We start from the raw sequence: 15,350 nt of genomic DNA on the forward strand, positions 1-15,350 counted from the left end.
ATTGAATGATATAGAACTCCAGTCTTAAGTTTGAAAGAATTACCTGAAATTAAAGCAGTTGGCGGCAGTTGTGCAAAGTATTTTCTTTGCCATCATCATAATGACAACGACTTGACAGCAGCACTGCTCTTAGCTTTGTAGTTTATCCATTTTATTTTTCTTCCATGCAGGTAATGAATTAGTTTTGTTTATTGCACACTCATATAAAAATCAGTTATTGCAGAGCACTTTTTTGCACTCTGTTATTATACAAATGCCAAAAAGGAAAAAGATGAGAACATAAAAGTTTCTCTGCTTTTCCAGTTTGCTTTGCAAGGGCCATAAACCCGCTTCATAAACCCAGCTAATTTCTTGTTGTGTGCTGGCTTTTTATACAGCAAAAGGAAAAAAGCACTGTTAAAAAAAAAAAAGATTAATCTCATAAAACTTAACAGAAATATTGAGCATTGATATCTAGTGTCTGAAATTACTTTAAAATTGTGTTTTCAAACTGGCTAAATTTCAGGGTTAATATTTATTACTGGTGAACTATTTCCAGGATGTCAAAACATTATTTTGGTAGTAAATTTCATGTTGAGATAAATAAATCTAACACACACACACAAAAGATAGTGCAGGCCTGGGTACTGCATACGAGACAAATGTTACCAGCAGAGACAGGAAAGCAGCAGCTGTGCACCATTCTTGGACACAAAGTCCTCAGGAGTCACGAGGTTAGCGCAGGATCTGTTTTTTCATGCCTGGTTTTGCTGACAACGGAGTCGCTTAGTCAACGATCATAATGAGAATGAAAGTCGTCTCCTAAAGTGAGACTAATTTTATGCTAATCTATGGCAAGGAAAAGCAAGTCAAATCTGTCAGAATTGTATCTAGAAGAAAACAAAGATCAGATATATGAAAATGCCCTTGCTGAGGTCCAGTCCTTTGAGCTGCCTCTTGGAACCACCCTAAGGTATGCATCTTTTACATAATATTATATAGTTTATGATGGGTTTGTTCCATTCTATAGCTGTTCTTTCGGTCAGCCCAATATATTAGAAACTTTGTTTTCCTGACCTTGAAATCCACAGGAAAGTTGAACTTAATTTCAATGTGATTGGTCCTAAATGAAAAATACAAACCAAGGTCACCTACTCAGCCCTTTCTTTTTAACCAGGACAAAGCTATCTGTTTACTGAAGGCTGGCTGCAGATTCTCTGTGAAGGAAGAAATTACTTTTAAATATGAAAACAAGGGGAAACTTGCTCTTTTGTGTAGCTGTGGTTTTAGTTTGAAGTTAACAGCTACATTTTTAAAAAATTCATTGCTTCTTATTCTTACATTTTTAATAAATGCAGCTTTTTTTTATCACTAAAGACACAAGTACTTGTTTTACTGTTGATATTCCTAAATACCTGAAGATTTTAGTATTTTTTTTGATTTGCAGCTTATGCAAACTGTTTAATGGTAAAAGTGCAAGTGAAAAAACCTTCCTCTGCATATTCATTCCTACAAAAAAGTAAAGCATAAAATATACTATGTGTCTAAGTATATTGTCAGTATCTGTAGAAGAGTTTTAAAAATAGCCTGCCTGGTACTGTGGGTGTCAGGTTGCAGTGACTATTAGGCTAAAGAAAGAAAACTTAATTTACTGTGAAAATGTATGTATCAATCTATTACATCAGTAATTTGCTGATGGGCAAAAAAAAAAAAAAAAAAAAGGAACATGGGAAGATTGTTACTGCATTTGAGTGATTTCTTGAAGAAAATACTACTGCAGCAGTAGCCTGTAGGATTTCTCCTATTATCACTTTGCAGGCATTTGTCTGCATTTGGAATATTTGGAATAATCCTTGTTGATTTAGTAGGTGCCATCAATAAATTCATCTGAATCAACACTGAATATTATAAAACCACAAGCGCAGGCAAGGTGTGCACAGTCTGCAGTGCCATTTATTAACTAGCGTCCAGGTGTAGTTGCACCAGGGTAGCGGAGCCGATGAGTTTGATTACAGTAACTGGAAGGGTGCCAAGCGATTGTAGCTGGCTGGTGTCTATAGACTTTGATGTATTTGCAGTTGTAAGCTGCTGTCAGTTCCTCACTGGAGAAGCAGCCACACATCACCTGAAGTTTTACACTTGAGGCCTGTTTCTTTCATGTTGGTTTCCCACTTGTGGACAGATAACTTTGCCCAGAAAGCAGGTGTATCCTGTCTCCTGAGCATGCAAAACCCAAGGACTAGCTCATCTTTGGCCACAAACCACAAAGTGTATAATTTAAATAGAAAATGGGCTATTGCTCCTTCATTGAAAAATGAAGTACACATTCTCAAGGGCACTGGGAAACAACATGTCAGTTTCTAGTAACACGGCAAGCCAATGCACAAAAAGGTGCACTTCTTGGTGGTTCTACCCGACCCCCAAATTTCTGTCACATAAAGAAAGGAACGCGAGAAGCCGGCGACCTAACCCAAACGCAGAAGCCCCCGCAGAGCTTTCGCCTCAGGGGCCGGTGCCGCCGCCGCCGCCGCCCCCCTGCTGGGACTGGCACAGCGCGCGTGTACGGGAGCGGCAGCAGGTAAACGCAAAGCCAAAGATCTTTTTAAAAAAACACCTCAAGAAACAAAACAGAAGTAGGCTAGAGGAAAAGGTCAGTTTTGACCCTATAAGCCTTCAAGGCGTCCCTGCAGCGCGGTGCAGCGGGCGGCGGGAAGGGCAGCCCGCCCGTCCGCAGCGGGGCCGGGCCGGGGGGTGGGTGTCCCGCTCCCGTTACAGGGCGCTGCGCGGGTGCCCCCTGGCAGGGCTAGCTGCCCGCGATCTCCAGGGGACATCAGCGCCCGGAGGTGCCCGGGGGACGGAGGGGCTTTGCCGGGATCCCCCAGAGCAGCCCTGCCCCTGACAGGGGCCTCAGGGCACCGGCGAGCTGGGGCGAACCGGGCGGGCGGGACCCGGTGCGACCTGCTCCTCCTCGCCCCAGCCCCGGCCGCCTGCCCCCCTCGGCGACGGTAAGCCCCCCCCAGCGCTGCCCGCAGCCCGGCTCCGCGGCCGCCTCCGCCCCTGGTCCCTCCCCGGCGCCTCTCGCAGCGGCGCGGCCGCCGGGTCCCTCCCCTCCAAGATGGCGGAGAGTCTCCCCGAGCATGATCGGATCCTGCAAGAGATCGAGAGCACCGACACGGCCTGCGTGGGACCCACCCTGAGGTGAGGGGTGGCGAGGGCCGCGGCGCCGACGGCGAGTGGGGGTTCCCGCCCCGCCAGCCCGGGGAGCCCCGGCCCGGCCCGGCCCGGCCCGGCCGCGCTTTCTGACAGCTCCTCCCCAGAGACACTGCGGGGCCGCTCCGGCGGGAGAGGCCGCTCCGGGCCCGGAGGGGATGCGCAGCGCTCGGGGCTCACAGCGGAGACCCGGCCGCTGCCTCCGGCCCCGGGTCCTGCGGGGGCGCCGCGCCCCGGCCCCCTGGGGTGCTGGAGGGAGAAGGTGCCGCCGCGGCGCGGTGCGGGTGGGCGGGGAGCGGTACCGGCGCGGCCGCGGGCGGCTGTCATGCGCGGGCCGGCGGCGCTGACAGGGCCGACGGTTGCTGCGGCCGTGCGCCAGAGCCCGGGCTGGCCTTCCTCTGTCATCGTCTGCCGGGGAAGCGGAGCGCTGGCCGCCTTCCGGCGGGGGTGGGCGCGGTGGGCCGGAGCGGGGCCTCGGCACGGGGCGCCGGGTCTGGGCCCCCTGACGTAACCCGGCGCCGGCCTCTCCGGCGCCCGAACGGGGGAGGCTCCTGCCCCGCGCTTGGGCATGGGGCATTTCCCGGGGGTGTGCCGGCACCCCCGGGTCAGCGCCGAGAACGGGACCGACAGCGTGCAGCGGGTGGGTGTTCTCATCCGTGCCTGCGGGGCTCCTCTCTGTGCAGCCGGAACCTCCTGCCTCTGCCGGGTTCCTTCAGGAGATGTGTGCAGAGCGCTTCTGAAATGCCATGACTTCAATGGGTTTTGTTTATTTTTTGTTCTTTTCCCTCCAATTCCATATACCGCCAAATGGCGTAGCCTGCATGTTGAAGAAAAGGTTTTATTTAACCTCTCCTGTTGGCAAGGAACGGGTCAGTGCTGGGGAGGGAAGTACAGGGCCTGGAGGGGCTGGGTCATGGCTGAGGTGCAGGGGGAATGGGCATCTTCAACCTGGAGCTGTGCTGGTGCTTCCCTGATTAGAGATGTCTGAAAGAAGTGAAAAAGTACAGACTGTGAATTTGCACATTATCTTTTTGGGAAGATGTGGAGAGCCTGCGTGCAGGCAACTGGAAAAGGCTGTTTGTGTGGCAGCATGATTCGAAGAGGTGAGCACCACGGCGCTGCTGGCTTTCCCTGCAGAGGGGATGGTGCCTGCTGGAGAACGCGGGTAGGGCTGGGAAAGGACGAACGAGGGGTGCGCAGATGGGGAACCCGGTGCCAGAACTGATGGAAGAGAAATGTACATTGCGCGTGAAATGAGTCCCTTTGGATTTTGCAGCGAATGATTTTGTGGTTGGCTGTGTATCTCTGCAGCAGGCCTCCAGTGCTGAGAGCTGTGTGGGAAGTATCGGTCTGGGCATTTCTGCGAGGCTGGGCTAATCAGTCTTCAATGTGGTGGGGTGGCACAGACATCACCCAGGGGCTGCTTCTGGGGTCAGCCTGGTCTTGGGGGCCAGCCCAGAGCAAACTGCATTCTGATCTCCCCTTCCTGTTCCTTAAACACAGCTGGTATTGGGAATACAGTGTTAGGTGTTGAAGCTGAGCATCACAAGATGCTTCACCTGTGAGAGTTTGTGATCTCGGGCTGAGAGAGAGTAGCAGAGATGGTTTCAGACTTGAGTTGTCCCTGAAGGCAGTTTAGCCATGTTTCAGCTAACAAGCCCAGGCAGGTTGAAGCTGATGTCTGCAGAAAGCACAGCAAAACAAAAAACTTAGAAACAAAATATTAAATAGAATTGAAATCTTGCTACCATCTCCAGCATAGAGCTTATATCAGAGGAACCTACGTAAAGGGCTTGCAGAGATCAGGCTGCACAGTAGAAGGCAGCATGTTTAGGAACCACAAATGATGAGGGAGGGATGTAAAAGGGGGAAGGGACAATATGAATCTCTTAGCCATATTAAACATTAAAATGTGTCAAAATTTTTATAAATATGAACGTTTAGTTTTTTAATTTCCTTGCGTGTTCCTGTCCTTTCTTTTCCTGTTAGTATCTCATCTGTCTTACCAATTTCGTTATTATACTGACTTTGTAGAAGGGGAGTTTTGCATTGCTGACTTTCAGAATTTTTAGAAAAGAGGTGCATGTTGGTCTGATTTAACCTCTAGTATTCATTTACAAATCAAAAAATGAGGCTAAAAAATGGTTACACCTGGCTGAGTGTCTTGAAAGAAGTCCGGCCAACATCACAGAAATATGCTGCTATTTTACAAGAACAGCAGTGTTTAAAATCAAAATTGTAGCAATCTCTTCATCTATGTCTGTTAAAATTTGTGAATTGCTGTGTGAAACTGAAAAGTCTAAAATCCCACATCTAATTTCAAGACTTGTTTCAGTGAACAAAAGCATAAATGTGAAATGGAACATTATTTTCTGCATGAGATTTAGGTTTTATGTGCTAAACAATGTAGTAAATCAAAGAAATTAAATGAGTAATTCTATGTGCAGTTGCATAAGGCTACAACATAAAGTGATCCATCGATTTCCAGTCGTAGAAGACATTGATGCCAGTTTTCTCATGTAATGACTGAAATTGCATTCATTTCATTACGTGAGATGGAATGTTTTTGTAATATATGGTCTGTAATGCTGGGAGAATATAGCATTGTGACATGAAATGAAGTACCAACTTAATGTACTTAAACAGCAGAACAAAAGAAGGGGCTCAAAGTGAGCAGTTCGGATAAGCAGCATGAGGTAACGCTAAATGCTGAAGATTGTAGGATATGCAAGATCTGACTTATCCTTAATTGTTCATAGCAAGATCTTAATATCTTCCTAATGCATCCATGCTTCACAAAGTGTAATTTTTTTGTGGGCCATGTGTAGATTCCATGGAAACAAGTTTCTGGTCTTGTTTTTTTTTAGTGTTTTGTTTCCAAGTTTGGTATAGCTGTCTCTGCCAGGGTGTTGTTTCCTATGCTGCTAGAAGAGCAGCATCACTTGTGCTTATGATATAAAAATTAGTAGCATATTTTGACACATAATGTTTTTGTGTGTAACTTACAGATAAGGAACAACATACAGACTGACCCTGCAGGTGATTTTCTAGGGCTGAGATCCATCCATGTTTAGGAATGTGAAATGCAGGTTCTTCATAGGAGAAATGAAAGTACGGCTAGTACAGTTGGGCTTATTAACTATTTAGGAGCATAAGTTAGCTCCTAAAGATTGCTCTGCATCTCAAGAAATATAAAATGAAGAGATTGTATTTGATTAATTTGTATTTTATTTTATAATTTTCTTTTTAAATTTTAAGTAGATGAATTTATTGACTTGAAATTTCTGGTATTTAATCTGCATTTCTAAGTTTAGTGACACACACTGAATCGTTATAAATAAGACTTAAATCAACTGTATAACATAACTTTAATTAAATAGGCAGACTGTGTATAAAACAGGCCAGGACTGACTTTTTCAGCAGATTCTGTGAAGCTTTTATCAACATCTTTCTAGCTTTAATGGCTAACTGAATGAGATTAATGACAACACTTGTTAAAAGCTCATCACTCTCACCTTTTTATATAACGTGTTAATATCTTACAATTCATGTCATATACATACTGTTGGGCTTTGCAAAACCAGGGAGAGTTGTCAGTGCATTTCTAGTATTTATAAAGGAAAAAGACGAAAAAGAAAGTCAATGTCCATATTCTTCTCTCTCTCTCAAAAAAAAGATAAACACATTAAAAAGTTAACAACAAGAAACTTCCAGGCCCTCACTGAACTCCACAGAAATACCTATTAATAAAATTCCAAGAATCAATTTTTAAGAGTGTTTTCCATACTTCTTAAATACTCTGTCAGACATGCCAGGGTAATTAATAAGATAAATTATATTCAGAAGAAAATAATTGACCTTGCCTGATGGTTAGTTATGTTGGTTGAAATAGGTCAAAGTGGAGCTCAACAGTGTAGAAGGCGCTGTTCTGCCAGCATCCTGATATCCTATACTTACGAGTCTCTTTGACCTTGTGGTAATGTGTAATATTTCAAAGCCCATTATAAAAAATAAATGAATTAATTGTTAAGCTCTAGCTTGGCAATGTATTGCATAAGCATATGGTAGAATTTTTCTGAACACTTCATCTCATGAGCTGCACATCGAGTTTGCAGTGTTCTGTGATCCCCATGCAGGGCCTGTCAGAGGAGTACCTCCATGTCCACAATCAGTTGACTAAACAACTAATACAAAACTAAAATAAAATTTAAAAATTATAAGGGAATCTATGATGGCAATTTTGTAGCTAAGGTGAAGTCGATGAGGAGGTGCTATGTCTATTGATGTATCTGTAAGTGGGATGTACTCTGTGGCTTTGATCCACAATCGGAGTTCAGAAAGTGCTCCTTGACAGTCAGTGTAAAAATGCTTTGAGACAACCTCTCTTCCTCTGCTCCTGAGATCTGCCATCACCAAGCTGTTGCCTGGTAGATGTCAGAGCCCCTTCTAGGTTGCTGGAAGTTCTGCTGGCCATGAAACTTCTTTGCAGAGTTATTAGAGGGTTTCCTATGAAGACATGTCACTGGCATGTTGTCTCTGGCTATGGGAATCACACCGCCAAGAGATGTTAGGTTGATGAGTTTCTGTCTGATGCCGCAGTATGCTGTGGTGACCTTCCACTGACCTAGGACTGCATTGCACTGGTAAAAGCTGCACTGAGCCACCCAGCTGCAAAGCAAAATACACCTCCGCATGGTGCTGCTTTTGTAGGTTGAATAGAGTTTGGAGGTAGGATGTGTATTTGTTGTGAGCCTTATAAATGTTTATGGATGAAGTGTTAGAAGTGATTGATAACTGTTCATCCTGAACTTCTGTCCTTGTCTTGTAGAAAAGCTGAAAGTAAAAGGCACGCTTCAGTAAGGCATCGTTAGAGGACCAAATCAAGGAAGTGAAGGTAGCAATAGTGGTCCAGGCAAGACTGTTTTGTCCTTTCCCGATCAAAGTTTCTGAGAAAATTTGGAGGCAGAAATACAGAGTGAGAATCTCTGCTGCTTGAGTTGTGGTACACTTTGCAATTGCAGGTGCTTTGCCTGGACTGGGGGCCATAATTTGTATTTTGGAAATATTCATTTGAGGGGGGTCTGTCCAAAGCCAAATGAACAAATACCCTTTGGCGTATGATGGGATGCTCTGAAACCTCAGTGTAGCTTGTTTTACTGAAAGCATACATTATTATTACAAGCAGGTATGATTTAGTTGTATGAATCTGTATCTTTAGCAGAATGGTTACTAAGCAGTAGCACAGGCAGACTTCTCTAGAAGTGGGAAGACAGTACAGTGTTAACACAGTCACAGGCTGGGAAGTATTTTTTCTGAGCACTTGCCAATAGGCTGTGAGGATTTGTGATGTGGTTATCCAATGACAAAGTGTGGTTGCCCTCATTTTTTGCACTGTGGTCTTACTTGTCAGGTATGGTTGTCTAAAGGCATTTTTCTGTGTTTTCATTATTTTGGTTTTGGACTGTGAGCCAGTAACTCACCTTTTTCTCTATAGTTTAATCTTTTAAATATAGAGCAAATGTAAGAAGAGTCTGAGATCATCAGCTGATGCTTTGAGTCAAAACTGAAATAGTTTGATCATGTATTTCAATTTCAAATAGTATGATAATGTTTTACAGTATTGTAGGCTATTTTTATGGTTTGAAAATCAGTATACTGTTTTTTATCTCCATCAGTGGTCTGTCTTTAAGCCCTGCTTAGTTTTCAAGTTCATGTGTTCATTCTTTGTTCCTTTTCAAACTGAAGTTACAAAGTAGCCCAGAGGAATTAGAAATTCTGTGTGTGTTAGCTGTGGTCTTTTTTTGGATCAGGTCGCGGAGTGTACTTTGATGCATATTTATTTATTGGTTTACCTTTACTGTAATAGCTAACTCCCATTTTGCAACTGGGTTGCTATAGAGTAAGGAGAATGACCTGCTGGCTTGTAGTGTCAGTTGCACATTTTGTTACTTGGTGCAGGATCTGATGATACCCTGAGTGTTTAAGTTGAAAGGCAGCAGTCAGATAAAGCAACTGTCTATGTGAGCAGGTCTATCACCATGTATATTGCTATAAAAAAGCAATATTTTTTTTATCGCTACTCCATTACATAGACTCAAAACAGTGTAAGAAGAGTGCGTGTTGTAGGCTGATTAATCTGGTATTTATATATTCAGCGACAGAACTGCAGTTCTGATTTTTCTGTAAGCTAGCCTGATAATTCAGGCAGATCTGCTATTGGTGGCAGAAATATTTTAGAAGAAGGTGAGGATTTGCTTCCATTGCTGCAAGTTTCAACATAGTACTCAACTTTTTAGAAAGCCTGAAACTGTTTGTGGGTAACGATACCTGCACTGCATTTTTCTGTTGTGCAAAAAAATCTTTAGGTTCAATGCTGATTAAGTTTGTCATGAAATATATGTCTGCAAATCAGGTTATCTTGATCTTTTTAAGTATTCATGCATCAGCTTCTGACTCAGTTCTTGCTGTGTATTCCAAATGGGCAACTGCCAAGTGAAGGTTTAACCTAACTAGTAACCTATATGAATAATACTTCTGAAATAGTTCTCTCCAGTTTCGCAAGCATTACCAAAGAGCTTGAAATTGTTCCCGTGTTTAGGAAACATATTTCAAAATACAGTAAAGCTTTTAAAATAGAGATCATCTGCCGAGAGATCCAGAATAATGTACTTGATACGTGGTTCATGCAGTTTGTATTATTGTGTGTCATCTAAATTTAGCCTTCTCATCATATGAATGGCTGTTCACTGTTACATCAGTTAAATTCAGGAAGGCCAATCGTTATTGTTATTCATGTTGTTTCTTCATCAACTTATTCCTCAAGCTGATTTTATTTAGTGTCTGTTGACCCAGATTTTGGACCTGCCATATGCATAATTTTACATCCTTCACAAATGCCAGTCACATGGGTGCTTTGTTTCTTGCAGATTTTTTGGTGAAGCTAACAGCATATTCTGTACTCTATCTTTCTGTGTGCATTGCTGAACCATTGCTCTGAGACTTGGCAGTTTCCTCAATACAGATGTCTACCTGGGGAGCCTTAGCAGAATTGAATTAAATATAAGCCTGTTTCTGACCTGTAAGTGCTAGAGCATTTGCACATACAAGGCTGAAATTACAGCAACTGCAGTTCAGCAAGTTTTGTCATGTTGCATTTTATGTATTATACTACTAAAACAAGCTCATAAAAATCTATGAGGATTGATATTTCTTAAATAATGCTTCTCAGATAATGCTAGGAATAGGAAACTATTTCTATGGGTTGTAGTAAACTATTAAGTACTAACTTGTTCAAAAACATCAACCTAGCTTTGCATCAGCATCAAGTAATCGCATCAGATTTTATCTTACTGAAGGGCTTGCTATGGCTAGTTGTAAAATCTAGCTGTTGCCAGTCTTTCTGGCTATTATTTGGCGATGCTGGAAATGCTCAAACCTAATCCCTGTCACCACATGTTCGATTTAATGTTCAGCTTAAAGTGTGTTCAACAATGCATCTCTTCCTCATCTTGTCAGTGCCTACTAAGGAATTATTTGTATGCCTGACAAACTGTTCTATGCAGGAAGGATTTAACGATCTCTCCTGGAGCCTGGCTGAAGCCCCTTCCTGTACCTCAACCATTGCCAGTAATACCAAACTAGTAGGGAACTTAATCACTGGCAGGTATTAAGAAGGAAAGAAGCAGGTTTTAGAGTGCATGAGCCTTGATGGAAGGATTTGGGGTTTGACAGAGAGGAATTAAAAGATGTCTTTGAACAGTTCTGCACTAGAGACCTGCAGGGAGGGCTGGGACCTTTTTTTTTTTTGTTTTGCCAGAGCATGAGAAAGGTGTTCAGCCCTAATACTGTGAGTTGGATTTCCACTGTCTTCAGAGAAAGTAATTTGCTTGCAAAACTGCAGTGTAACTTGCAATTCTCCTATGAAGCAGAGTAATACACAATTAATAATGCATATACTGTCGTATGTTTACCTAGGGGGATAATTTTGAGGCATTTCAACTTAAGAAAGAAGTGTTTAAACTTTCAAGTATTGTGTACTTCAATTTTAATATCCTCCGCTCTCCTTTCTGTTACAGACATTTAGATGTTTGTGTTGGTAGCAGCTTTCACTGGGACTTTCACAATTTGCCCACTTCCTTATGTGCAGAGTGACTTTGAAGGATCTCCACCCCACTGATTTCAGCGAGGCAATGTTTTATTTTGGGTTTTGGTTTTAGTTAATTTCAGCATAAAAGTAACATAGTTAATACTTTTTAATACTGTATGTTTGCTCTGTTTTGTTTCATAAACTTAGGAAACTGTAATTAGGTAGACTATGCATGCTGCCTCCTCTTGAAATGTGTAGTTTCTGTGGGGTGCATGAACAGATTTTCTCTCGGGCATGAACAGATTTTCTGCCGTGTAGTCTGTTTATCGAGCAGGTAGAGGACTGGAGTAAGGTAACAAAGACTAGTGGAAGTCAGTTGCTTCAACACTGTTGGCTGCTTCCGAGCAGGCAGAAACATTGTGAGTTAGTTTTGGTAGGGCGTTTGAATTAAAAACAGACTTTTTTAAAAAAATCTTTCATTTTCTGCAGTGATCCTGGGAGATGTGCATGTGCAAAGGATGCATAGTACAGACTGTCGATCTGTATGTATTATATAGCTTGTGCAAGCTCACAGTGTTAACAAACGTTAACAATATGTTTGCAGAGGAATGTGACACATCAAATAATTATCTGGTTTGATCTGTATTGTAATATAATACGTTCTTAATCCAGTTGGGTTTGAAACTTTTTTGTTATTGGATATTTCATTTAATCTGGAACTTCTTGATTTCTAAAAGAATACATTTACATCTGTGTAGTGGTGTATTCAAAGCTTATTGAAATAAACAACTTAGACGTTTGTGTGCATTCTTTTGTGTGTTCTATTTTGTATGTCTCGTGAAGGCTCTACTGAAACAATTGGTATGTATTTATCTTGAGAATTATGTCTAAAGTGCCGCAGATGAAGAAGACATACTAGCTATAGGTTGTACTAGATGGCAAAGTATTATTATGTGTAATAGTGTCCCATGACTGGGACATGTGTAACAGAAATCTGATCAAATCTTTAAAAAGAACTTTAGAAGCTCACAATTTCATTTATAGATGAATCCATTGCTCCTAAAATGGAACAATTTGTGTTACAGTCTGTGAAAATTAAGGGAAGATGAGAATATTGCTATATGGAGTTCAGTTTCTTATTTTATTTTCTATGAAATAACATAGGTTTCACTGTATTGTTTAGGTATATGAAACAAATGGTCAAACTCGATCTTTTGTTACATGGCAATAGCTAATACCAAAGTGAGTGAAGCTGGCATTTTCTTTTTTTGCATTTTTTTTCTTTAAATCTACTATTACAACACAAAATTTGATTAAAAAAAAAAAGAGTAGCGCAGCACTTGTTTTTCAGTTTCTTGCTTCATACATCAGTAAGTCGCACAAAGGCTTAGCAGGAAGAGGCATCTCCTTGGTCAGCAGTGCAAAAACAGGAAGGAGGAAGTCTATTGCAAATCTGGGTTTGCTGATTATCAGTTCATGTTTCGGTGCAGAGGATGTCCATTAACAGCCATCAGCGTGATCCATTGCTTATCCAGCATGAACAATGACTGCTGTAGTGCTGCTACTACAGAATATGGGCCCTACTTATAGGAAGTAATGTTAACTAACAAACTGTACTCAGCCCTTTCCTGCTCATAGAAACAGGATACTATTAGTGAGAACAATTCACAGAAATTGCACATCCAGGAAAACCAGGCAAGCAAAGCATAACAGCTAAACTAAGATTAATAAAATCTTTTCTCTGATGAGGGCATAGCTTGAGTTCTACATTGTTCTGGCATGTAATACGATCTTTTAAACAGAGCGGTAAGATGTAATTATGAATAAGGATGGCAGAACTGGACCCTAGGTAGCCTGGCATAGAAAGGCTGCTTAGGTTTTAAGAAATGTGCTTATTACCATAACTTCAGTTGAATTACAGGAAACACCTGGATATTATTTTATAAAGCTTTTTAGGGTGTATGCAGCAACCTATATAAAATTACTCCATGGAAAAAACCTTACAAAGTTTGCAGTTTGTGTAAACAGAAAATATCTTTGTATATTGTAGGACAAAGGAAGTTTCTGCAGTGTTTCCTGTGAAAATGCAGTTTAAATGGAGTGTGTGATACAGTATCGTGCTTAGGAATGCCATGGTTATAGTCACAATGACAGGTCTGTTTTAAGGGCAGAATCTAATTTGCATGGTCAGTGTTTTGTGCTTGCATCGGTCCCACTGAACTTCATTGTGCAAATTTGAATTTTAAATATTATTTTATTTTATAACTTTTTAAAATATCTCTTTCCCACCACCCCCTACACCCAATCAAATCAGAAATGGAGGGAGAAGGCGAACATCTACCGGGCCACTTCTTACAGCATGTATATGGGAGCTAGTTGAAAGCATTTCTAGCCTCGGTACAAAATTGGCTTTGGTAGCAGGATATAAATCCTAAAAACATGATTTTCCACAAGCATAGTTCCTTCGTTTGAGAGTTGGTTTATTTGTGTGTGTGTTTTAAGTATTACTTTGAAAAATGGAATAAAAATTATATGTCTAAGTTTCTTTTTTTTGTGACTTTGTTTCATCAAAGTGATCAGTGAAATTTATTTCTGCGCCCCGCCCCCCTCCCCCCAATGCTGAATCTGAGGCTCTGCAAATGAATCTTTTTCTCTTGCATCCTTTGGAACTCAGAAGTTGCATGGTCAGGCTTACGTTCCATGTCAAACTTATACAACTATTGTGCAGATACGTGTAATTCCCATCATCATCACAGCATTCATGGAGATGTAACTGATTGGCACTTACTAAGTGATTATCAGTATCGTGAAAGGAATGTATACAAAAAGTTTTTAATTGCTTCATATGTCTTGTGTAATCAGGAAATAAAAGATTTTGTAGCAATGTAGGCAGGGGTTGGGAACCTGCAATTCATCCTAGGAATGGGACAGAACAGGATGTGTTGGGGATGTGTGAAAATGGTGGAAGGGGGCAAGTCACTAGTGAGGAGCTACTTTGTCCTGTAAAGAGGTTGATATTTTTCTATTTTCTGACATGTTTTTTTTTTTTACTATTTTTAAAATACATGATCTGTTTTAAGAATCTTTGCTGCTGTTAGAACCTATTATTATAAATGATTACTAGGAAAAAAATTGTTCACTCTAAAATTTAACAGTAATGCTCCATAAGCTCGGAGATGTTTCTCCTGAATATGGGTTGCAATTAAAAATTGAATTGTTGCCCATTTATAAAAACAAACACACATACACAAAAGCAACCCTCAAAACCTTCAAGAAATAATAGAATTTTTTAAAACCCAAAAAAGGGTTGTTAAATATTTTTTTTTGTTGTTATCTAAGAGACCATTTTAGTAATGATTTTTAATTGCCAGTTATTTATCACCAACCAAGAATGCATATTATCTTCAGCATCATTATTTTCTTAGGAAAGTATGGAGCTTTTAATTTTAATAAAATAGGCTCTTCAAGTTTTTGCCTGAAGCCTGAGTACATGAGTAGTTCTGCTTACCTTTGAAAAATTACAGCTATTACCATAGATACAAGGGACAAAATTACTTGAGTTTTCATTTTCATGACTCTTGCAATTCGCTTTTCCATGCTAAACTCCCACCAAGTAGCTTACAGTGGAAATTGTGTTCAGGGTTCTGGTTATTCTCATTTTCGAGTGGGAAGGTAACATAGATGTTGAAGACTGGAGATGAGGAGGGGAAAAACAAATTTGGGGTATTTACTGAACTCTCAAAAAGTATTTTTAGGCTCCTCTCCTTTTATACTTACTAGTCTATATGCACATCCTTTGGCTACCTTTCCAGTAGTCTGGTCAATGTATTAAATTAATTTTTGGGCTTTATGATTTTTTTTTGACTGTAACTTTTTATTTCCCTCCTTAGTGAAATGCTGATCCTTTCTTAATCCCATTTGCACTCAGGCATTTAATGTCATGTATCCTGGTTGCGTGCCCAGAAAATATTTATATGAAATGATAGCAGAAATTTATTTTTGAAGCAGTGCTGTAACTGTTTGTGAAGGTAGTGGCTTAGAGTGATAAAGCATATGTACGGAGTTGTCATCTCAG

General features: G+C 41.2%; 1 protein-coding gene across 10 annotated transcripts in view; it reads left to right on the top strand.

Annotated features, from left to right (window-relative positions):
- The first annotated feature begins 739 nt into the window (after positions 1-739).
- EXOC6 (exocyst complex component 6) overlaps positions 740-15,350 on the top strand; it is a 95,877-nt gene continuing 81,266 nt past the window's right edge. For 2 of the 10 annotated variants that reach the window (XM_040605315.1, XM_040605316.1), the window contains exon 1: positions 743-952. In XM_040605315.1, coding sequence (XP_040461249.1) covers positions 831-952 — 122 coding nt within the window. In that variant the 5' untranslated portion in view covers positions 743-830. Of the gene's footprint in view, positions 953-3,048; positions 3,178-4,119; positions 4,293-15,350 lie in introns of those variants that run through there. The other 8 variants (XM_040605317.1, XM_040605318.1, XM_040605319.1 and 5 more) reach the window with 7 other exon arrangements.

Source organism: Falco naumanni, chromosome 9, assembly GCF_017639655.2.
Source record: "Falco naumanni isolate bFalNau1 chromosome 9, bFalNau1.pat, whole genome shotgun sequence".
NCBI lineage: Eukaryota > Metazoa > Chordata > Aves > Falconiformes > Falconidae > Falco > Falco naumanni.